Below are 23,004 nucleotides of genomic sequence, written 5' to 3'. Positions count from 1 at the left end.
GTCACCCGCAGATACTGTTCTTGGACCCTGGGGTTCGGCCCACAAAGTCGGGTGCTTTGCTGCCATGTGCCTGATCATGCTGGTGATGGTCAGACTGGTAGTTTTGCTACCCCTGCTGATGCTGGCCTGGCAAATGGTGCAAATGGCCTTTTTGGGGTTATCGGCGGAGTCTTTAAAAAACAACCAGACTCGGGAAGACCTAAGAGTTGTACTGGCAACTTCCGTCGTGTTGTTGTTACGGGGAACGGTTGCCCGCCTTCTGTCTGTGGCCACCACACTGCTTTTTGCTGCCTGTTGGGGTGCTGTGCCTCCCTCCCCCTGTGTGCTGCTGTCCTCACTCTGCATGTCCTTCTGCCAGGTTGGGTCAGTTACCATATCATCCACCACCTCATCTTACACTTCTGCACCTTGTTCCCCCTTCTGACTCTCTGGCAATTGTGTCTCATCATCGTCCATCTCTTGTGATACTTTCCCACCATCGCCTTCATGTGACTGTGGCTGCTCAAATATTTGGGCATCGCTACATGCGATCTCCTCTTGCCTTCTTCAAGTGGACCCGGCGAGAGGCCCGAATCTATAAATGGAAAAGTGAACAGCTCTTCGGAGTGTCCAAGTGTGGGATCAGTTTTCTCCGGGCACTCGGCATGGTGGGAGGAAGGAAGATCAGGATGAGGAATATGCGGTCCAGACTCACGGCTACTGAGACTTGACCATGTGGAAGAAAGGGTCATGGTGGTGGTGGTGGCTAAGTGACTGGAAGCATTATTTGCTATCCAACCAATAACCTTTTCACACTGCTCTGGGTTCAATAGTGGTGTTCTGCGGTCCCCTATTAATTGGGACAGGAAGGTTGAGCAAGAAGATGTGGGTTTTTGTTGTGGCACAATTTCAGATTGCCCATCGCCTCTGCCTCTGCATGCACCATCACCAGCATGTCCAGTTCCCCGTCCCTTGCCATGTGCCCTGCCCATTTTAAATGGAGTACAATATTTTCCACGCTCACTACAAATGGCTGAATTTGGAGCAAACTTATATGTGATCAGTTTGACGGACAAACCACAGTTTTAAATAGCTGGCCTGTAGGTAACTATTTTGAACAGCAGACTGGTGTCTATAACTTCGCTGACACACTGAAACAAAATTTTAATGGAGGCCAGAAATGGCAGAATTTTCAGCACAATTATATGTGATCCGTGTGACGGACAAACCACAGTTTTAAATAGCTGGCCTGTAGGTAACTATTTTTAATAGCGCCAACCTCGTGTCAATAAGTTCGCTGACACACTGCAACAAAATTTCAGTGGAGGCCAGAAATGGCAATATTTTCAGCGCAATTATATGTGATCCGTGTGACGGACAAACCACAGTTTTAAATAGCTGGCCTGTAGGTAACTATTTTTAACAGCGCCAACCTCGTGTCAATAAGTTTGCTGACACACTGCAACAAAATTTCAATGGAGCCCAGAAATGGCAATATTTTCAGTGCAATTATATGTGATCTGTGTGACGGACAAACCACAGTTTTGAATAGCTGGATTTTAAGTGCTGTAATATGGAAAGGACCTGGCTGTATTCTGCAGTGTCAACAAGCAAATGGCACAGAAAAACTATGTTCTCTGGATTGCTTTTAAAGCAAATAATCAGGATTAAGATAAAAAAAAATTCCTGGCCCCTGATACATGGGGCTAATTCTACAAATATCTGTAAAAGCACCAGCAGACAGAACTGGAATGGACTCTCTTGCTATGTGCACTGCAGTCTGCTATATACCCTGCCTGCCTGCCTAGCACTGATATCTCTGCAGCTGGATTAGTCCTCTGAAGGACTGTTAGTTGAGATGGATATGTAGAGAATCTTGTAGAGTACCTACACTAACTAATAAACAACCACATTTCTCCCTAGCTCAGCAGCAGCTCTTCCTACACTGCCTGTGTTAGGCCAGTATGCAGGATAAGGGCTTTCTCGCGGCGTCCGGCCAGGCCCTTTCCTGCTGGTCACTAATTGTCAGCATTTAGGTTCCGTTCTAGGGATTCTAAGTGTGGTTTCTGCGTTTCTGCTCATATGCCGCTAAGCCACGCCCCTTGCAGTCATGTGCCACTAAGCCACGCCCCCTTGCAGACATTTACTGATAAGCCACGCCCCCTTGTGGTCATTTGCCGCTAAGCCACGCCCCTGCTGTCTGGTACAGCGTGGTTGGTTGGCCTGGAGGGCTGGGGCTATCTCTAGTGTATTTAAGGGCTCCGTGGGCTCCGGGGGCCCACGGAGCCCTTACATACACTAGAGACAGCCCCAGCCTAGTCTATCTCTTTCTAACCTGGGGTGAGGTCTCTGGCAGTAAATGCAGTGTGTGAGAGTCGTTGTCAAAGGTTCCTGCTGTGTGCTCCCTAGTCATCCTAGCCATCAATTAGGGCTAGGGGAATGCTGTGAGCAGCACGCTCTACCGCATCAGGTCACCGGTTGGTGTCCATGCCACGGAGGCGTCCTTGCTACCGATACAGTATTCCAGGGTCCACCATTGTATGTGTGGTCACAGTGTCGCTTTTACACCCATGTGTTGGGTGCTGCAGAGATTCTCCCCCTCTTTCGGAACTTAAGTTTCAGGCCTTTCCTGGCCTGCAGCTAACTGCAGATCTATACGCTCATCATCATCTAGTGCTCAGGCGTTTCATGCTGCCAAATCCTTCCTGCCCTGCACAGCAGTGTCTTGCAGTGCAGAAGTTTATTAATTTCATTTCTGGAGTGTAGTTAACTCCCAGCACTGTACCTTGTTTAGTTACTTTTTGTGTGTGCACTTAACACACTAGTTCATTTCTTTCTCTGTGCTTAGCTGAACATTCCTCTGGGACTCAGCTGCTGCAGCTCCTCTGCAGTCCGGTGGACTCCGACGTGTCCTTTAAGTTTTATTTTATTTTATTAAAGGGCACGCCAGCGTAACAGCCTGATTCCGGCGTAGACTGTGACCAGCATGGCGGCACAAGGTCTGATACAGACCTGATGACGCTGTGCGGCCAGCCAATCACTGTAATGCCACAACCAACATGGCTGCGGCATTACAGTGTATTGCAGACAATACCTCTAAAGAGTGCCAAACATGCAGGGAAGGGACTCGAGCTCCCGCCGAGCAACCCCAGAAATACTCGGTGAGCGCCGAGCATCTCGAGTAGTGAGATGCTCGGGCGAGAACCGAGCAGTAGCGAGCATGCTTGCTCATCACTAGTCCTCACCGCATCTTCTTAGCTGTGGCTTACTCTGAAATCCCAGGGTAGGGTCATGGCACATGTTGTGATGTCATGACATTGTGACCTTTTGTGCCCCTGCACAGAGCCATCCTGGGGATTTCAATTCAAGCATCAGAGATCGGAAGATGAGTAGAGGACCATATGGGTGATGGTGAGGAGTGGAGGAGTGTAAGGATATTTTTTATTTTTTACATTTATTATGCTTTGGAGTTTGGAGAAACCTGAGAGCATAAAAACAGACATTCAATTCTAGGAGAATAACTTCTTTGCAAATCAATTTCCGCAGGAAAATCCGCGTTAACAGGGAAATTAGATTTTTTCCTCATATGCTGATATCTAATATTCTGTATTGCTATTTTTATTTTTTCTTAAATAGTTTTTGTCTTAGAGATTTCATATTGAACACAGTATAACCCATGGTGCTCAAATATATCCTTTTTATTAAGGCAAAACAGCAGCAATGTTCATTGATGACTATTATAATATTAATTACTCTGGACCTCTCTTATGAATTTACTACTTTATACAGCAAACAAATGTGTCAGAGGATTATATCACTAATCTCATTCCTGATTTCTGTCTGCTGCACAGTCCAGTAACTACGGTACATCATAATTAGTATGCAGTATCTGATAAGCATACAGTACAGAAGACCGATACATACAATTATTTCTCAAAGTACAAATCAAAGTTTAACATTGATTAAACCTTTTTTCAAGCTTAATTATGTAGATGATTAATGCGCTCACTGAATTCCTTAATACAAATTTTACTTATCAAGTTGCTGGGTCACAGAGTAGAGGATAATAATGTTTATTTTTACCTCCTCCTGGACTACTTGTTCCAAATTCTCGAAGTTGGAGTTGCTGATTAGTTTCTTCTAGCTGCTTGGATACAGACTCAAGACTTTTCTGCATTTGTTCATACTTTATCTTAGTAAAAAAAAAATTGTATATATTTTTAAGTAGGTAAGATAATGGAAGCAGGAATTATCTTATTATCCCTTATACATTCCTCCCTTACATATTGAGGTCATTGCATTTCACAAAACTGCACACTTACATTTTGGCTAATCTATTTTGGTATTGCCCACCTACAATCAATTTAAAGAATATACAAATAAATATTTTCTGGAGGCTATATGTTGTCATAAAAATAACTATTTAGACCACATAGCCTCAACACCCTGGCACAGACTAATAGTAACACAAGGCCAAATAGAAACATACATACAAAATACAAGGATGCAATGTACTAAATAATTCGCCTCATTCTTTTTTTAGCATTTAAAGGGAATCTATTATTAGATTTATGCTGCAATATGTGAGAACAGCATGAAGTAGTGAAGCGAGGTCTTACAATCTTTTTCCTTGCCGCAATTGTCATGAAAACCCTTGTTGCCAATGTTACCAACCAATGTTACCAACCCTTGTTACCTTGTTGCAATGTCAGTCAAGTTAAAGCACCACTCCAGCATTTATATTTATTGCAGCGCTAGAGTGGTGCTTTTAATCTAAGGTCCCTGCCCCTACTCTCATAATTAGCCACCGCCAGCTTTACCTTCTATTGTCGCCACTCCCATCGGTCTCCAGCAGTTTGTAACCTGCTGCATCACTCCAGGGTTTGCTGGAGCGAGCCGCAGATCACTTTCAATGCAAGTCTCTGAGAACCTGGTTATGGCTCCCATGGAGTTGCATTGAGAGCCTGTGACCATTACCTCTGACTTTCGACCAGTCAGAAGTTGCGGTCACAAGATGGAAGCACAGGACTGGAGCTTCGCCGATAGAACATGAAGACGACAACAGGTAAATAAATATAAGACTACAGTCAGGGACCTTAGAATAGAAGTACCACTCCAGCATTGAAAAAAACCCCGCTGGAGTGGTACTTTAAGAAGTCATCTCCATTATGTGCACATGCTAAAGAGATCTCGATATTCATAAGCTGCAGTTCCCCTTGCTAATTTCCAGCTTTCTTTCTAAGCACAGCATAGAACCATATCAAGGACTCATACACACATGCACAACATGGAAAAGACTTCTAAACTCAGCTGGCACTGTGCAGATATCCAGAGGTTCAATGGCAGTGGCAGCAAGAACAAAATAGGTCAGATAGTACTGAGATCGGGGTTTCTCTAACTATTTTATGCTGCCATGTTAAAAAAAAAATCTATTTTTATTTCTGTTAGTATTGTAAGATAGCTCACGGACACATAGTTGATGGGAGGTATGTATCACAGAGATGGTTGTCATCTGTGATGTAATCCTGGAATGTTGCTCTAGTACATATAAGCACTAAGAAGATTGTTTGGTGCTCTGGCCAGCTTTTAAGGGTAGCCAGAGAGATGGGCTGGTCTGGGTACCCACATATTTCATCTCTGGGTGTGGTTAACAAGTTAAAATTGAGGCCGTTGTTTGGCACACAGTCTGTGTGTAGTTGTCTCCAGACTGACCCAGGGTACTGGACGCTATCCAGCCTGTGTGCCCACAGGACTGGTTACCTATATACTTTGTCTAAAGGACTGTTTACTTTGTTTTGCCTGCACTAAAGGCTGTTTGTTTTCCTTTTTGCTTATGAACGGTTTATGGGGTAATAAACTGACATGAACACTTAAATGAAAAAAGCTTCCTGTCTGCCTCCCGACACACCCAAGTAAATAGAAACCCTACAATTGGTGTTAGAATTGCAGGCAGCATTCCCAGCATATAAGTGTGACTGCTACAAGATGTACTGCATGTCCTGGGTGAAGTCAACCACAAGCCAGCAAGCGACGCCATTCAAGATGGAGGACCTGCTTAAACATCAGGTGCAAGCACAGCATTCACAACACCAGCAGCACCAGCAATTGCTACAGTAGAACAGGGAGCAGCAGCAGCAGCAACAGCAAATGGTGCAACAGAAGACAAGTAAGCTGCCTATGCAGCAGCTCCAGCTTCAGCAGCAGCTCCAGCAGGACCAGCACCGTCAACAGAAGCAGTAAATTGATTTGCTCGCAGAGGCGATTCGTAGCACGGTGACAGCTCCAACAAGGTCAGTGTGCGACTTTTCCACTCGGAAGGCGGTAAGGGGAGCCCTGCAAAAAATTAACCCAGGGATGATATAGAGGCCTTTTTGACGGTGTTTGAAAGGGTCACCGAGAGGGAGAGACTTCCGCTAGAGCAGTGGGCAGAGGTGCTGGCGCCATACTTGGTGGGGGGAGCCCCAGAAGGCTTGTTATGACTTGGTCTTGCAGGATGCCAAAGAGTATGGCAAGCTTGGGGGTGACGATGACTGTCAGGGCGCAGCGGGTCCACCGATGGGTGAATTACCGTGACAAACCATCTCGCTCCCAAATGTTTGACCTTTTGCATCTGGTCCAAAAATGGCTGCAGCCGGAGCCCTCTATGCCTCAGATGGATGAGGGAGAAAAAAGGGAAAAATGCTAGAGTCACCCGCTGGATTTTAGCCCTACAGGATTTAAGCTTCCATGTGAAACATAGAGCTGGGAAGCTACATGGGAATGCTGGTGCCCTCTCGAAAATCCCTTGTCTAGTAGTAGAAGATGCCAAGCCCCACGGCTTTAGGCAAAGAAGGGAGATATGTAAGATAGCTCAAGGACACATAGTTGATGGGAGGTATGTATCACAGAGATGGTTGTCATCTGTGATGTAATCCTGCTCTAGTACATCTAAGCACTAAGAGGATTGTTTGGTGTTCTGAGCCAGCTTTTATGGGTAGTCGGAAAGATGGGCGAGTCTGGCTACCCACATATCTCATCTCTTGGTGTGGTTAACAAGTTAAAATGGAGGCCATTGTTTGGCACATGGTCTGTGATTGGAGGGAGAAGGCCTCCAGTGTGTGGTTGTCTCCAGACAGAGCCAGAGTACTGGACGCTGTCCAGCCTGTGTGCCCACAGGACTGGCTAACTATAGACTTTGCCTAAAGAACTGTTTACTTTGTTTGCCTGCACTATAGGCTGTTTGTTTTCCTTTTTGCTTTTGCTTATGAACAGTTTATGAGGTAATAAACCGACATGGACACTTAAACAAAAAACGCTTCCTGTTTGCCTCCCGACGCATCCAAGTAAGTAGAAACCCTACAGTATTTACAGGTTCATAAAGTTTTCTTTACATTTACAAAGTACAATCATGTATAAAAAGTGTGGAGTTCTGTTCAATATGGGAAACTTTTGATTAAACACCCATAAAGTGCGATCATTGCTTTCTTCAAATGTGTATGAAGGTAACAGGTAATTCTCAGCTCCTATTAATATACAGTACAGACCAAAAGTTTAGACACACCTTCTCATTTAAAGATTTTTCTGTATTTTCATGACTATGAAAATAGTACATTCACACTGAAGGCATCAAAACTATGAATTAACACATGTGGAATTATATACTTAACAAAATGTGTGAAACAACTGAAAATATGTCTTATATTCTAGGTTCTTCAAAGTAGCCACCTTTTGCTTTGATGACTGCTTTGCACACTCTTGGCATTCTCTTGATGGACTTCAAGAGGTAGTCACCGGAAATGCTCTTCCAACAATCTTGAAGGAGTTCCTAGAGATGCTTAGCACTTGTTGGCCCTTTTGCCTTCACTCTGTGGTCCAGCTCACCCCAAACCATCTCGATTGGGTTCAGGTCTGGTGACTTTGGAGGCCAGGTCATCTGGCGTAGCACCCATCACTCTCCTTCTTGGTCAAATAGCCCTAACACAGCCTGGAGGTGAGTTTGGGGTCATTGTCCTGTTGAAAAATAAATGATGGTCCAACTAAACGCAAACAGGATGGAATAGCATGTCGCTGCAAGATGCTGTGGTAGCCATGCTGGTTCAGTATGCCTTCAATTTTGAATAAATCCCCAACAGTGTCACCAGCAAAGCACCCCCACACCATCACACCTCCTCCTCCATGCTTCACGGTGGGAACCAGGCATGTAGAGTCCATCCATTCACCTTTTCTGCGTCGCACAAAGACACGGTGGTTGGAACCAAAGATCTCAAATTTGGACTCATCACACCAAAGCACAGATTTGCACTGGTCTAATGTCCATTCCTTGTGTTCTTTAGCCCAAACAAGTCTCTTCTGCTTGTTGCCTGTCCTTAGCAGTGGTTTCCTAGCAGCTATTTTACCATGAAGGCCTGCTGCACAAAGTCTCCTCTTAGCAGATGTTGTAGAGATGTGTCGGCAGCTAGAATTCTGTGTGGCATTGACCTGGTCTCTAATCTGAGCTGCTGTTAACCTGCGATTTCTGAGGCTGGTGACTCGGATAAACTTATGCTCAGAAGCAGAGGTGACTCTTGGTCTTCCTTTCCTGGGGCGGTCCACATGTGAGCCAGTTTCTTTGTAGCGCTTGATGGTTTTTGCAACTGCACTTGGGGACACTTTCAAAGTTTTCCCAACTTTTCGGACTGACTGACCTTCATTTCTTAAAGTAATGATGGCCACTCATTTTTCTTTACTTAGCTGCTTTTTTCTTGCCATAATACAAATTCTAACAGTGTATTCAGTAGGACTATCAGCTGTGTATCCACCTGACTTCTGCACAACACAACTGATGGTCCCAACCCCATTTATAAGGCAAGAAATCCAACTTATTAAACCTGATAGGGCACACCTGTGAAGCGAAAACCATTTCTGGTGACTACCTCTTGAAGCTCATCAAGAGAATGCCAAGAGTGTGCAAAGCAGTCATCAAAGCAAAAGGTGGCTACTTTGAAGAACCTAGAATATAAGACATATTTTCAGTTGTTTCACACTTTTTTGAAAAGTATATAATTCCACATGTGTTAATTCATAGTTTTGATGCCTTCAGTGTGAATGTACAATTTTCAAAGTCATGAAAATACAGAAAAATCTTTAAATGAGAAGGTGTGTTCAAACTTTTGGTCTATACTGTATATATATATATACAGTGCGGGCCAAAAGTATTGGCACCCCTGCAATTCTGTCAGATAATACTCAGTTTCTTCCTGAAAATGATTGCAATCACAAATTCTTTGGTATTATTATCTTCAATTAATTTGTCTGCAATGAAAAAAGCACAAAAAGAATTGTCCTAAAGCCAAATTGGATATAATTCTACACCAAACCTAAAAAAGGGGGTGGACAAAAGTATTGGCACCCTTTGAAAAATCATATGATGCTTCTCTAATTCGTGTAATTAACAGCACCTGTAACTTACCTGTGGCACCTAACAGGTGTTGGCAATAACTAAATCACACTTGCAGCCAGTTAACATGGATTAAAGTTTGCTCAACCTCTGTCCTGTGTCCTTGTGTGTACCACATTGAGCATGGAGAAAAGAAAGAAGACCAAAGAACTGTCTGAGGACTTGAGAAACCAAATTGCGAGGAAGCATGAACAATCTCAAGGCTACAAGTCCATCTCCAAAGACCTGAATGTTCCTGTGTCTTCCGTAAGCAGTGTCATCAAGAAGTTTAAAGCCCATGGCACTGTGGCTAACCTCCCTAGATGTGGACGGAAAAGAAAAATTGACGAGAGATTTCAACGCAAGATTGTGCGGATGGTGGATAAAGAACCTCGACTAACATCCAAACAAGTTCAAGCTGCCCTGCAGTCCGAGGGTACAACAGTGTCAACCCGTACTATCTGTCGACGTCTGAATGAAAAGGGACTGTATGGTAGGATACCCAGGAAGACCCCACTTCTTACCCCGAGACATAAAAAAGCCAGGCTGGAGTTTGCCAAAACTTACCTGAGAAAGCCTAAAACGTTTTGGAAGAATGTTCTCTGGTCAGATGAGACAAAAGTAGAGCTTTTTGGGAAAAAGCATCAACATAGAGTGTACAGGAAAAAAAAAGAGGCATTCAAAGAAAAGAACACGGTCCCTACAGTCAAACATGGCGGAGGTTCCCTGATGTTTTGGGGTTGCTTTGCTGCCTCTGGCACTGGAATGCTTGACCGTGTGCATGGCATGATGAAGTCTGAAGACTAGCAACAAATTTTGCAGCATAATGTACGGCCCAGTGTGAGAAAGCTGGGTCTCCGTCATGGGTCTTCCAGCAGGACAATGACCCAAAACACACTTCCAAAAGCACTATAAAATGGTTTTAGAGAAAGCACTGGAGACTTCTAAGGTGGCCAGCAATGAGTCCAGACCTGAATCCCATAGAACACCTGTGGAGAGATCTCAAAATGGCAGTTTGGAGAAGGCACCCTTCAAATATCAGGGAACTGGAGCAGTTTGCCAAAGAAGAATGGTCTACAATTCCAGCAGAGCATTGTAAGAAACTCATTGATGGTTATCGGAAGCGGTTGTTCGCAGTTATTTTGGCTAAAGGTTGTGCAACCAAGTATTAGGCTGAGGGTGCCAATACTTTTGTCCGGCCCTTTTTTGGAGTTTTGTGTGAAATGATCAATGATTTGATTTTTGCTTCATTCTCTTTTGTGTTTTTTCCTTGCAAGCAAATTAAATGAAGAGAATAATACCAAAGAATTTGTGATTGCAATCATTTTCAGGAAGAAACTGAGTATTATCTGACAGAATTGCAGGAGTGCCAATACTTTTGGCCAGCACTGTATATATATATATATATATATATATATATATATATACACCATTAAAGAGCTTTGTCTATAACTGGATATATATTTATATACTTTAACAACTTACCTGCATCTCCTTGACTTCTCGTGATACCCTTAGTCTCTCTGCTCTCTCGCCTTCTAAAACTTGACAAGCAACTTCACCTTTGAATCGTTCATCAGACAATTCAGTCATTAAATCAGTGATCTGCAAAACAAATTTTATTTCACATGGCAAATGGTTACATATCGCACAAATAGAAGATACAGTTTTTGATATCTACATAAAGAAGAACATAAAAAATCTAATAGAAAATAAAATAGAAAACATTGAGATAGGGTGATTGTGATTTAATATATTTTATATAAAACATCAACCTGTTTATTAAGGGGAAATGTACAATTTTAAGATATACAGTGCTTATTTTCAGTGTATATGTTAGATTATTATTGACATATAATGTCTGTTGTCAATATAAATATTTTCTTTTTATATACTGCTATTAGTGATGAGCGAGCACTAAAATGCTCTGGTACTCGTTGCTCGGGTCGAGCAAATACTCGAGTGCTCGACCAGAGCAACGAGCCCAATGTAAGTCTATGATAAACTCAAGCATTTTTCAGGTGGCGGTCTGCAGAGGGCCTAAAAATTGCCCAAATCGATGGGAACAGTGCTCAAATGACATGGGAACAGCATGGGGAAGACCCCTGGAAGCATTTCTGACTCCCAGATCACTGCTGTCAACAACGTGGTCAGAGTATTACACCACTTTTACGGACTCAAAATAAAACATACAAAAACGAAACCAAAATGGATTTTCCTGGGAAATATGTTAAGGAACATCCTTTCCAGGGTAATGATTTGTATATAAGGCAAAATAAATAATCAAAAAAAAAAAATACTCCTCCACAAGTTGGGCTATGTTCACACGGTGCTTTATCGATGCGTTTTTGCACTTTTGCATTGCTTTCAACCAAGACAAATGCATTCACCAGGAAATGTCATTTTAACATTTTACAACCTAATCTGGCCAAGTGGTGTGTGACACATCATCAGACACATGCATACAGTGCTGAAAAGAAATGGGAACAGCATGGGGAAGACCTCCGGAAGCATCTCTGACTCCCAGGTCACTACTTAAAAGTGTGCCCATCATAAGTGATCCTTGCCGCATGCGAAGATGCCTCCCGCCACGCACCTGTCGTTGCAGACTTGCAAAAATCACCATCCACGTCCTTGTCCCACTGCAGCATACAGTTGTCCCTACTCCATTCCTTGGAATGCAAGCGCAAGTATGCAGGCAACCACCCACCCACCCACAGGCTGCAATACTATACTGCCAAATTTTTGACAGCTGCTTGCACTTGAAATGTGGCCTATTAGGCTCGTGGAGGTGGAAGCTTTTCATAGCCTCATGCCGGCGGCGGCCGGGTGTCCATACTCGGTCACCAGCCGCCACTATATTTCCCGGTATCGCCTCCGCCTTCCACAAGCACGGGTCCCACAACATTACCCGTGCCCTCCCCAGTGCACTTACTGGTAAGGACCGCCTAACCACAAACACGTGTACAGATGAATGTGGCCAGGGACGGTACAGAACCAGTCCACAACTTTTTTTGCTGAGAGTTGTATTTAGCTCAGTGAAAGGACTGGCATAGAGTAAAACTGTATCTACACTGCGTGTCATTTCTCCCAGGAAGTCCTGTAATTGAGCTTGTTGCAGAAGCAATGGCAGCCCATCCAACATCAGCTCGCACTTGTCGGTGGTGCTTTGACACACACACATCTTTCTTTGCGCATTTAATTTCTTGAATACAGAGTTGGACAATGGCCTGATCTGTAATGAGTTTTGAGAAATAACATGCATAAGCATGGCCGATTCACATTAAAAAAGAAGCCATAGAGTGTCCGGGAACCTTCCCCCACACTTTTCTTAGCCAAGGCTGCTTTTCGGCAGGGTTGGACGGGCCCACCAGAGAACCGGAGACTCCTCCGGCGGGCCCTGGCTTCCCCTTCAGGAGAGTTCATAGTGCCGAGGTGAGGCCATGATGATGATAGAGGCCACCATCTGCTTAGTTTTCTGTCACTTGGAATGCAAGTGCAAGTATGCAGCCAGCCGCCCACCCACCCACAGGCCGCAACAATAAACTGCCAGATTTCTGGGCAGCTCTTTGCACTTAAAATATAGCATTTTAAGCTTGTGGAGGCGGAATCTTTTCACAACCTCATGCCGGCGGCGGCCGGGTGTCCATACTTGGTCCCCAGCCTCCACTATATTTCCCGGTATCGCCTCCACCTTCCACAAGCACGGGTCCCACAACATTACCCGTGCCCTCCCCAGTGCACTTACTGGGAAAGACCGCCTAACCACAAACACGTGGACAGGTGAATGTGGCCAGGGACGGTATGGAGCCAGTCCACAACGTTTTTTGCTGAGAGTTGTATTTAGCTCGGTGAAAGGACTGGCATAGAGGGAAACCGTATCTACCCAGCGTGTCATTTCTCCCAGGAACTCCTGTAATTGAGTTTGTTGCAGAAGCAATGGCAGCTCGTCCAACATCAACTTGCACTTGTCGGTGGTGCTTTGACACACACACATCTTTCTTTGGGCATTTAATTTCTTGAATACAGAGTTGGACAATGGCCTGACCTGTAATGCGTTTTGAGAAATAACATGCATAAGCATGGCCGATCCACATTAAAAAAGCAGCTATAGAGTGTCCGGGAACCTTCCCCCACACTTTTCTTAGCCAGGGCTCCTTTTCGGCAGGGTTGGACGGGCCCACTAGAGAACCGGAGACTCCTCTGACGGGCCCTGGCTTCTCCTCCAGGAGAGTTCATAGTGCTGAGGTGAGGCCATGATGATGATAGAGGCCACCATCTTCTTAGTTTTCTGTCACTTGGAATGCAAGAATGCAGAAGCCCACCCACCCACCCTCAGGCCGCAACACTAAACTGCCAGATTTCTGGGCAGCTCTTTGCACTTGAAATATGGCCTTTTAAGCTCTTGGAGGCGGAAACTTTTCACAACGTCATGCCTGTGGCGGCCAGGTGTCCACTTACTGGGAAGGACCGCCTAACCACAAACACATGGACAGGTGAATGTGGCCAGGGACGGTACGGAGCCAGTCCACAACTTTTTTTGCTGAGAGTTGTATTTTGCTCGGTGAAAGGACTGGCATAGAGGGAAATCGTATCTCCCTGTGTGTCATTTCTCCCAGGAAGTCCTCTAAAGCTGCTTGCACTTGAAATGTGGCCTGAACATTACTGCTGGTACTTTTCTGTGGGAATTTTCTTGCCTCCTACCAGCCTGGAATATTTCCAGCAAACTATGGTACGACGCCATGGTATTTGTAACATACCTGGCGGCGTCCTTGCATGGTGGTCCATCTCCCACTGTGCAAGAGCGCGCACTTGATCTCCAGTCCAGAATGTCTCTCTGGCTTCCCTCCATGCTGTCTGTTTGTGTCTGTTTCTGCTGCTTAAGGGCGGCGCCCGATCACTTCCTGCTTTTTGTACCTGCTGTGGGTCACACCCCTTGTGCGTCCTCAGCCTATTGCTGTCTGTCACCTGGTATATAGCTCGGCTGCTCCCATCTATCCCTGCCTGAGCATAGTGTTTCATTCAGTGTGTGCTTTCACTCTGAAGGTGCCAGGTCCCGTTCTTTGTCTCCTGCCTTGCGGTATCAGTTCCCGTGTCTGAACTGAGTCCTGTCTGTGTACTCTTGCCTGCTGCCTTTCCTGGAGGCTGTATTTCCAGGCCTGTCTGAACAAGCTCCTAGCCTGTTCCTCCCGCCTTCTAGGGGCCGATTACCTAGATCCATTCCTGTATCTTGTCTGTCCTGTCTGAACACGCTCCTTGCCTGTTCGTCCTGCCTCTCTGGGGGCCGATTACCCAGACCTGCTCCTGTGTCCCGCTCCTGTGTCGGTCTCCTCCGTACACTCAGTTCCAGTCTGTACTCTCTCCTATCTTTCATCTGTCTTTTCTCTATGTCCGTTCCTTTCCTTTTTCTGCAGAGTCTGAACTCGTACCTAACTCCTGCCTGTTGTCTCTGTACTCCCGTTTGTGAGTTTGTGGTCCACTCGCTACTTCACTGCAAGTACCCTGTGGGTGTCTGGCTCTGCCTTTCCCTTCCTGTCTGTTCCGTGTGAACAGAGCCCTGTCCCCCCTACTCAGCCTTGCCTGCTCTGACTCCTTTGCTCACTGCTCCGGCGGTTCTAGCCTGCTCTGACTCCTTTGCTCACCGCTCCGGCGGTTCTAGTCTGCTCTGACTCCTTTGCTCACCGCTCCGGCGGTTCTAGTCTGCTCTGACTCCTTTGCTCACCGCTCCGGCGGTTCTAGTCTGCTCTGACTCCTTTGCTTACCGCTCCGGCGGTTCTAGCCTGCTCTGACTCCTTTGCTCGCTGCTCCGGCAGCCTTGCTCCGCTCTGACCCTTTTGCTCGCTGCTCCGGCAGTCTCGCTCCACTCTTGCTCACCGCTCCAGGCGGCCTCGTCCTGCTTTACTCTTGCTCACTGCTCCAGCAGTCTCGCTCAGCTCTGATCCTTTGTTCACCGCTCCTGGCGGCCTTGTCCTGCTCTACTCTTGCTCACCGCTACAGGTGGCCTTGTCCTGCCCTGTTCACGCTCACCTCTCTGGGCGGCCTCACTCTGCTGTGTTTGTCCGCCACATCTGTGGTTCTGTTCCTGAGTCCCAGTGTGTACTGGGTCCTATCCCGCCAGTGTCCCTACCTGCTAGTGCCTCCCTGTCTGCACTCTAGATGTGCTTGCCTGTACCCCTCTGCCTGTATTGTTCCTGAGTCCCAGTGTGTACTGGGTCCTATCCCGCCTGTGTTCCTACCTGCTAGTGCCTCCCTGTCTGCACTCTAGCTGTGCTTGCCTGTACCCCCCTGCCTGCATACCCGCCTGCCTGCATACCAGTCGTGCCTGCCTATACCCACCAGTCTGTGTGCCAGCCTACCAGTCTGTTCCTGTATTCCCCTGTGTGGGTCAACAGCCGTGTCCGGGATCTGTCCTGGAGTAGCACCTGGTCCCTCTGCTCGGTTCCTCCTTGGTGCACTGGCGTCGTATGCCGTCGTGCGACCCTGGTCGGATCGGGTGAATACCTAGTTAAGCCCCTCCAGGCATTCACTCTCCGGCACGGTCCAGTGGAATCACTACAATCACACGCACACGCCGCTCAGCCCGGGCGTGTGCATAACAGCATGCTCAGGCCATGGTTCCCGTTGAGCCCCACGGCCTTCGCTCTCTGAGAAGTTTTCCAGTGAATACATGCATTAAAATAAATAAATAAAATTTTTTTTTCCTTAGCTGAGTTCCAGGCGAATTACGCACCGTCCAGATGGATCTATCAGCTCTCGTTCCTGCGGATCCGCCACGTTACTATGGGGATCCAAGACAGTGTCGTGCATTTGTGGAGCAATGCATGCTACACTTTAAGGCCTACCCTCTCTATTTTCCTTCCGATTGGGCTAAAGTGGCCTTTATGATTGACTACCTAGCGGGTGATGCCTTGAAATGGGTCACCCCCCTATGGGAAGCATGGGATCCTGTCGTCCTTGACCTGCAGGCCTTCCTGGTGGCCTTTCGTATGGTCTTCGAGGACCCTAACCCTGAAGCCCCTGCTGAAGCTTCACTTCCCAATATCCCGGAGCAGCCCCGACGGGTAATGTGTGTGGGTAGCGCAATAGTCCTCCAGCCCAATGAGACTACTGCCCACCCAGAATCCTCACAGGGTGACTACGCTTTCTGGAATACTTCTCCCAACCTCAAGAGGCAGTCCAGACGTGCTAGACGTAGAGGCAAGCCGTCACGCCAGGGTCTGTCCTCCCTGAGACCTCCTGACGCCAACCTTGAAGTCCCTACTGAAGCTTCATCTCCCTGTATCCCGGAGAAGCCCCAACGGGTAATGTGCGTGGGTAGTGCACCAGTTCTGCCCGAAGAGACTTCTGCCCATCCAGACTCCACACAGGAGAACTTCCTGCACCCGGCATCAGATGCTTCACCCACTTTAACCGGTGTGCATGTCCAAGGATGCTCCAAAGCTGTGGTTACCTCAGAGTCTGTGCACCTCTACTACCTGGTGGAGGACCCCCTGTTGCCTCCTGAATCCTCCGGGATACCACTCGATGACAAATGGAGAGAGACTTCTCTACACCCGGTACTCAATACTTTGTCCGCTTCGTCCTGTGAGCCTGACAATGGGTACCCCAAAGTGGTAGTTACCCCCGAGTCTCTACACCCCTCCGACCAGGCGGAGGACCTCCAGTTGTCTCCTGAACCCTTCGGGGTGCTACCTGGTAGCGAAAGGACAGAGACTCTCCTATACTCTGTACCTGATACCTCGCTCGCTTCGTCCAGTGAGTCCAACCTAGTGTACTCCAAAGCAGAGGTTACTCCCGAGTCTCTACACCCCTCCGACCAGGCGGAGGACCTCCAGTTGTCTCCAGAACCCTTCGGGGTGCTACCTGGTAGCAAAAGGACAGAGACTCTCCTATACTCTGTACCTGATACCTCGCTCGCTTCGTCCACTGAGTCCAACCTAGTGTACTCCGAAGCAGTGGTTACTCCCGAGTCTCTACACCCCTCCGACCAGGCGGAGGACCTCCAGTTGTCTCCAGAAACCTTCTGGGTGCCACCTGGTGGTGAATGGACAGAGACTTTCCTATATCCTAGATATGATACCTCGCTTGCTTCGTCCAGTGAGTCCGACCTAGTGTACTCTGAAGCAGAGGTTACCCGTGAGTCTCTACACCCTTCTGAACAGGCGGAGGACCGCCAGTTGTCTCCAGAACCCTTCGGGGTGCCACCTGGTGGTGAATGGACAGAGACTTTCCTATACTCGGTACCCGATACCTCGCCTGCTTCGTCCAGTGAGTCCGACCTAGTGTACTCTGAAGCAGATGTTTTCTCTGAGCCTCTGCACTCTTCTGACCCGGCGGAGGACCTCCAGTTGTTTCCTGAATCCTCCGGGGTACCACCAGATAACAAAGAGACAGTGACTTTTCCTCATTATGTACCTGATAACCCGTCTATTTCTTCCTGTGAGCTTGACAAGATGTACCTCGAAGCAGAGATTACCCCCAAGTCTCTGTCCCCCTCCAACCCGGTGAAGGACTTCCAGTTGTCTCCTGTACCCTCTGGGGTGCCACCTGAAAATATGTGGAGAGAGACTTCCTTGTGTGCTGTTCCTGGTACTCCACCCGTTTCGTCTGTTGCTGAGGATGGCTGGATAGGAGGTAGCATCCTAGCTAACCAGATGAGATCAGTTTTTCCTGTGGACAGTGGAAGTGATCTCCTTGAAGTGAACGACTGGTCCTCGAATTCCCTGCAGAAGATTCTGGCAGGCCTGAAGAAGAGGGGGCGTAAGGGGGGGGGGTACTGTAACATACCTGGTGGCGTCCTTGCATGGTGGTCCATCTCCCACTGTGCAAGAGCGCGCACTTGATCTCCAGTCCAGAATGTCTCTCTGGCTTCCCTCCATGCTGTCTGTTTGTGTCTGTTTCTGCTGCTTAAGGGCGGCGCCCGATCACTTCCTGCTTTTTGTACCTGCTGTGGGTCACACCCCTTGTGCGTCCTCAGCCTATTGCTGTCTGTCACCTGGTATATAGCTCAGCTGCTCCCATCTATCCCTGCCTGAGCATAGTGTTTCATTCAGTGTGTGCTTTCACTCTGAAGGTGCCAGGTCCCGTTCTTTGTCTCCTGCCTTGCGGTATCAGTTCCCGTGTCTGAACTGAGTCCTGTCTGTGTACTCTTGCCTGCTGCCTTTCCTGGAGGCTGTATTTCCAGGCCTGTCTGAACACGCTCCTAGCCTGTTCCTCCCGCCTTCTAGGGGCCGATTACCTAGATCCGTTCCTGTATCTTGTCTGTCCTGTCTGAACACGCTCCTTGCCTGTTCGTCCTGCCTCTCTGGGGGCCGATTACCCAGACCTGCTCCTGTGTCCCGCTCCTGTGTCGGTCTCTTCCGTACACTCAGTTCCAGTCTGTACTCTCTCCTATCTTTCATCTGTCTTTTCTCTATGTCCGTTCCTTTCCTTTTTCTGCAGAGTCTGAACTCGTACCTAACTCCTGCCTGTTGTCTCTGTACTCCCGTTTGTGAGTTTGTGGTCCACTCGCTACTTCACTGCAAGTACCCTGTGGGTGTCTGGCTCTGCCTTTCCCTTCCTGTCTGTTCCGTGTGAACAGAGCCCTGTCCCCCCTACTCAGCCTTGCCTGCTCTGACTCCTTTGCTCACTGCTCCGGCGGTTCTAGCCTGCTCTGACTCCTTTGCTCACCGCTCCGGCGGTTCTAGTCTGCTCTGACTCCTTTGCTCACCGCTCCGGCGGTTCTAGTCTGCTCTGACTCCTTTGCTCACCGCTCCGGCGGTTCTAGTCTGCTCTGACTCCTTTGCTTACTGCTCCGGCGGTTCTAGCCTGCTCTGACTCCTTTGCTCGCTGCTCCGGCAGCCTTGCTCCGCTCTGACCCTTTTGCTCGCTGCTCCGGCAGTCTCGCTCCACTCTTGCTCACCGCTCCAGGCGGCCTCGTCCTGCTTTACTCTTGCTCACTGCTCCAGCAGTCTCGCTCAGCTCTGATCCTTTGTTCACCGCTCCTGGCGGCCTTGTCCTGCTCTACTCTTGCTCACCGCTACAGGTGGCCTTGTCCTGCCCTGTTCTCGCTCACCTCTCTGGGCGGCCTCACTCTGCTGTGTTTGTCTGTGGTTCTGTTCCTGAGTCCCAGTGTGTACTGGGTCCTATCCCGCCAGTGTCCCTACCTGCTAGTGCCTCCCTGTCTGCACTCTAGCTGTGCTTGCCTGTACCCCTCTGCCTGTATTGTTCCTGAGTCCCAGTGTGTACTGGGTCCTATCCCGCCTGTGTTCCTACCTGCTAGTGCCTCCCTGTCTGCACTCTAGCTGTGCTTGCCTGTACCCCCCTGCCTGCATACCCGCCTGCCTGCATACCAGTCGTGCCTGCCTATACCCACCAGTCTGTGTGCCAGCCTACCAGTCTGTTCCTGTATTCCCCTGTGTGGGTCAACAGCCGTGTCCGGGGTCTGTCCTGGAGTAGCACCTGGTCCCTCTGCTCGGTTCCTCCTTGGTGCACTGGCGTCGTATGCCGTCGTGCGACCCTGGTCGGATCGGGTGAATACCTAGTTAAGCCCCTCCAGGCATTCACTCTCTGGCACGGTCCAGTGGAATCACTACAATCACACGCACACGCCGCTCAGCCCGGGCGTGTGCATAACAGTATTAGCATTGCCCCCAGTACCAGTAGCGAAGCCATCCCCAATTTCCTTCTCAGGAATTTTATTTGGTAGACTGAGTGGCTGCCCAAATACATTTTCTCACAAAGGAGCTGAAGATAGAGTGTCAGTAGGTGCAAGTTTCTCCAGCCTATTAGATATTAGAGGGTGAACGGCAGAACATTGGATCAGTGGTTAGCACTGAAGCCTTGCAGCGCTGGGATCCTGGGTTCAAATCCCAACAAGGACAACATCTGCAAGGACTTTATATGTTCTCTCCGTGTTTGCGTGTGTTTCCTCATCAGTAAAAATAGAGTGTCCGGGAACCTTCCCACACACTTTTCTTAGCAAGGACTGCTTCTTAGCAGGGTTGAACGGTCCCACCAGAGAATCCTCTGGTGTGCCTTGGCTTCTACCTCAGGAGAGTTCATGATAGCGCTAACTTTGCAGCTGCTATGGGGCTCTTGAGTGGGGGAGAAAGGTTATCCCTCAGAATCAAATATTCTGGTGGGCACAATGTTTTTCAATCTGAAACAGTTTCTCAGTGGGAGTTGTATTTCACCACAGCCATATTCTTTAGCTCGGTGAAAGGACTGGCATAGAGAGAAACCGTATCTACCCCGGCTGTCATTTCTCCGTCACCAGGTTCCGCCCATTGTCACACACGACCATGCTTGGCTGTATGTTCAGCGGTGAGAGACACAGATCAGGCTGCTGTGTTACAGCTTTCAACAACTCTGCAGCACTGGGCGGTTTGTCAAGTAAGCATTAAGCATGTTATCTTCAGCACAGCCTGTTGCTGCTTGACCAAGGCAGTGCTGCAGTGCTGTCAGCTTGTGACTGATGTAGTCATTTCGGAGATGGAGGAGGAGGTGCATGAGCTGAACAATGTGATTACATTGAGGTTAAATTGGTGACGCTGTTTTTTATACTAAAGAAAGATCCTATTGTTTTGTTTTTTTACGTTATTTTTTAAGACAAATGCATTCACCCGGAAATGTCATTTTAACATTTTATAACCTTATCTGGCAATGTGGTGTGTGACACATGATCAGACACATCCTGTTTTATTCATGATGGAGGGACTCCGAAAGTCATAAACCCTATATTTATAGGGCCATCAGACGGCCCTTACTATTCTTAAAAGGCCAGCAGTCGGCCCTCGCTATTGTTAGAGAGCCATCAGCCGGCTATGCTTTGTTGTTCTTATTATTAACAAGTGGGTCTCCTATACTGTTATTGCGTATCCAGTGACTGCAAGGGCTGCCAAAAATTTTGACGCAACCCAATACCCCTTTGAAGAGACATAGAGGAGGGTCTCAGTAAAAAAAATTTCCCATTATAAAGGAGCGGGTCTCCTATAGTGGTAATACCCATGCTGTGACTGCAAGGGCTGCCAAAATTTGGGAAAAAACCCACTAAGAATTTAAAGACACATAGAGCAGGGCCACAGTAACAAGGTACGACATATTCCCATTAGAAAAGAGAGGGTCTGCTATACAATTATAGGATATGCAGTGAGTCCAACGGCTGACCAAATTTAGGAAAAACCCCACTAAGAAATTAAAGACACATAGAGCAGGGCCACAGTAACGACAAATTCCCATTAGAAAGGAGAGAGTCTGCTATACAGTTATAGGGAATGCAGTGAGTCCAACAGCTGACGAATTTTAGGAAAAACCCCACTAAGAATTTAAAGACACATAGAGCAGGGCCACAGTAACAAGGTACGACATGTTCCCATTAGAAAGGAGAGGGTCTGCTATACAGTTATAGGGTATGAAGTGAGTCCAACGGCTGACCAAATTTAGGAAAAACCCCACTAAGAAATTAAAGACACATAGAGCAGGGCCACAGTAATGACAAATTCCGATTAGAAAGGAGAGATTCTGCTATACAGTTATAGGGTATGCAGTGAGTCCAACGGTTGACGAATTTTCGGAAAAACCCCACTAAGAATTTAAAGACACATAGAGCAGGGCCACAGTAACAAGGTACGACATATTCCCATTAGAAAGGAGAGGGTCTGCTATACAGTTATAGGGTATGCAGTGAGTCCAACGGCTGACCAAATTTAGGAAAAACCCCACTAAGAAATTAAAGACACATAGAGCAGGGCCACAGTAATGACAAATTCCGATTAGAAAGGAGAGATTCTGCTATACAGTTATAGGGTATGCAGTGAGTCCAACGGCTGACGAATTTTCGGAAAAACCCCACTAAGAATTTTAAGACACATAGAGCAGGGCCACAGTAACAAGGTACGACATATTCCCATTAGAAAGGAGAGGGTCTGCTATACAATTATAGGATATGCAGTGAGTCCAACGGCTGACCAAATTTAGGAAAAACCCCACTAAGAAATTAAAGACACATAGAGCAGGGCCACAGTAATGACAAATTCCGATTAGAAAGGAGAGATTCTGCTTTACAGTTATAGGGTATGCAGTGAGTCCAACGGCTGACGAATTTTCGGAAAAACCCCACTAAGAATTTAAAGACACGTAGAGCAGGGCCACAGTAACAAGGTACGACATGTTCCCATTAGAAAGGAGAGGGTCTGCTATACAGTTATAGGGTATGAAGTGAGTCCAATGGCTGACCAAATTTAGGAAAAACCCCACTAAGAAATTAAAGACACATAGAGCAGGGCCACAGTAATGACAAATTCCCATTAGAAAGGAGAGATTCTGCTTTACAGTTATAGGGTATGCAGTGAGTCCAACGGCTGACGAATTTTCGGAAAAACCCCACTAAGAATTTAAAGACACGTAGAGCAGGGCCACAGTAACAAGGTACGACATATTCCCATTAAAAAGGAGAGGGTCTGCTATACAATTATAGGATATGCAGTGAGTCCAACGGCTGACCAAATTTAGGAAAAACCCCACTAAGAAATTAAAGACACATAGAGCAGGGCCACAGTAACGACAAATTCCCATTAGAAAGGAGAGAGTCTGCTATAAGTTATAGGGAATGCAGTGAGTCCAACAGCTGACGAATTTTAGGAAAAACCCCA

The 23,004-nt window shown here is 47.3% G+C and overlaps 1 protein-coding gene across 3 annotated transcripts in view; it reads right to left on the bottom strand.

Annotated features, from left to right (window-relative positions):
• MYO18B (myosin XVIIIB) overlaps positions 1–23,004 on the bottom strand; it is a 1,187,635-nt gene that overhangs the window by 556,584 nt on the left and 608,047 nt on the right. For all 3 annotated transcript variants that reach the window (XM_073672938.1, XM_073672946.1, XM_073672953.1), the window contains 2 exons: positions 10,859–10,978; positions 4,063–4,171 (listed from right to left, as the gene is read on the bottom strand). In XM_073672938.1, coding sequence (XP_073529039.1) covers positions 4,063–4,171; positions 10,859–10,978 — 229 coding nt within the window. The remainder of the gene's footprint in view (positions 1–4,062; positions 4,172–10,858; positions 10,979–23,004) is intronic.

The sequence above is a fragment of the Phyllobates terribilis genome, unplaced genomic scaffold (genome assembly GCF_046119375.1).
Source record: "Phyllobates terribilis strain yellow unplaced genomic scaffold, ASM4611937v1 Scaffold_1__5_contigs__length_1240528914, whole genome shotgun sequence".
In the NCBI taxonomy this organism is placed as follows: domain Eukaryota; kingdom Metazoa; phylum Chordata; class Amphibia; order Anura; family Dendrobatidae; genus Phyllobates; species Phyllobates terribilis.
This window is presented reverse-complemented; position numbering and strand designations above follow the sequence as displayed.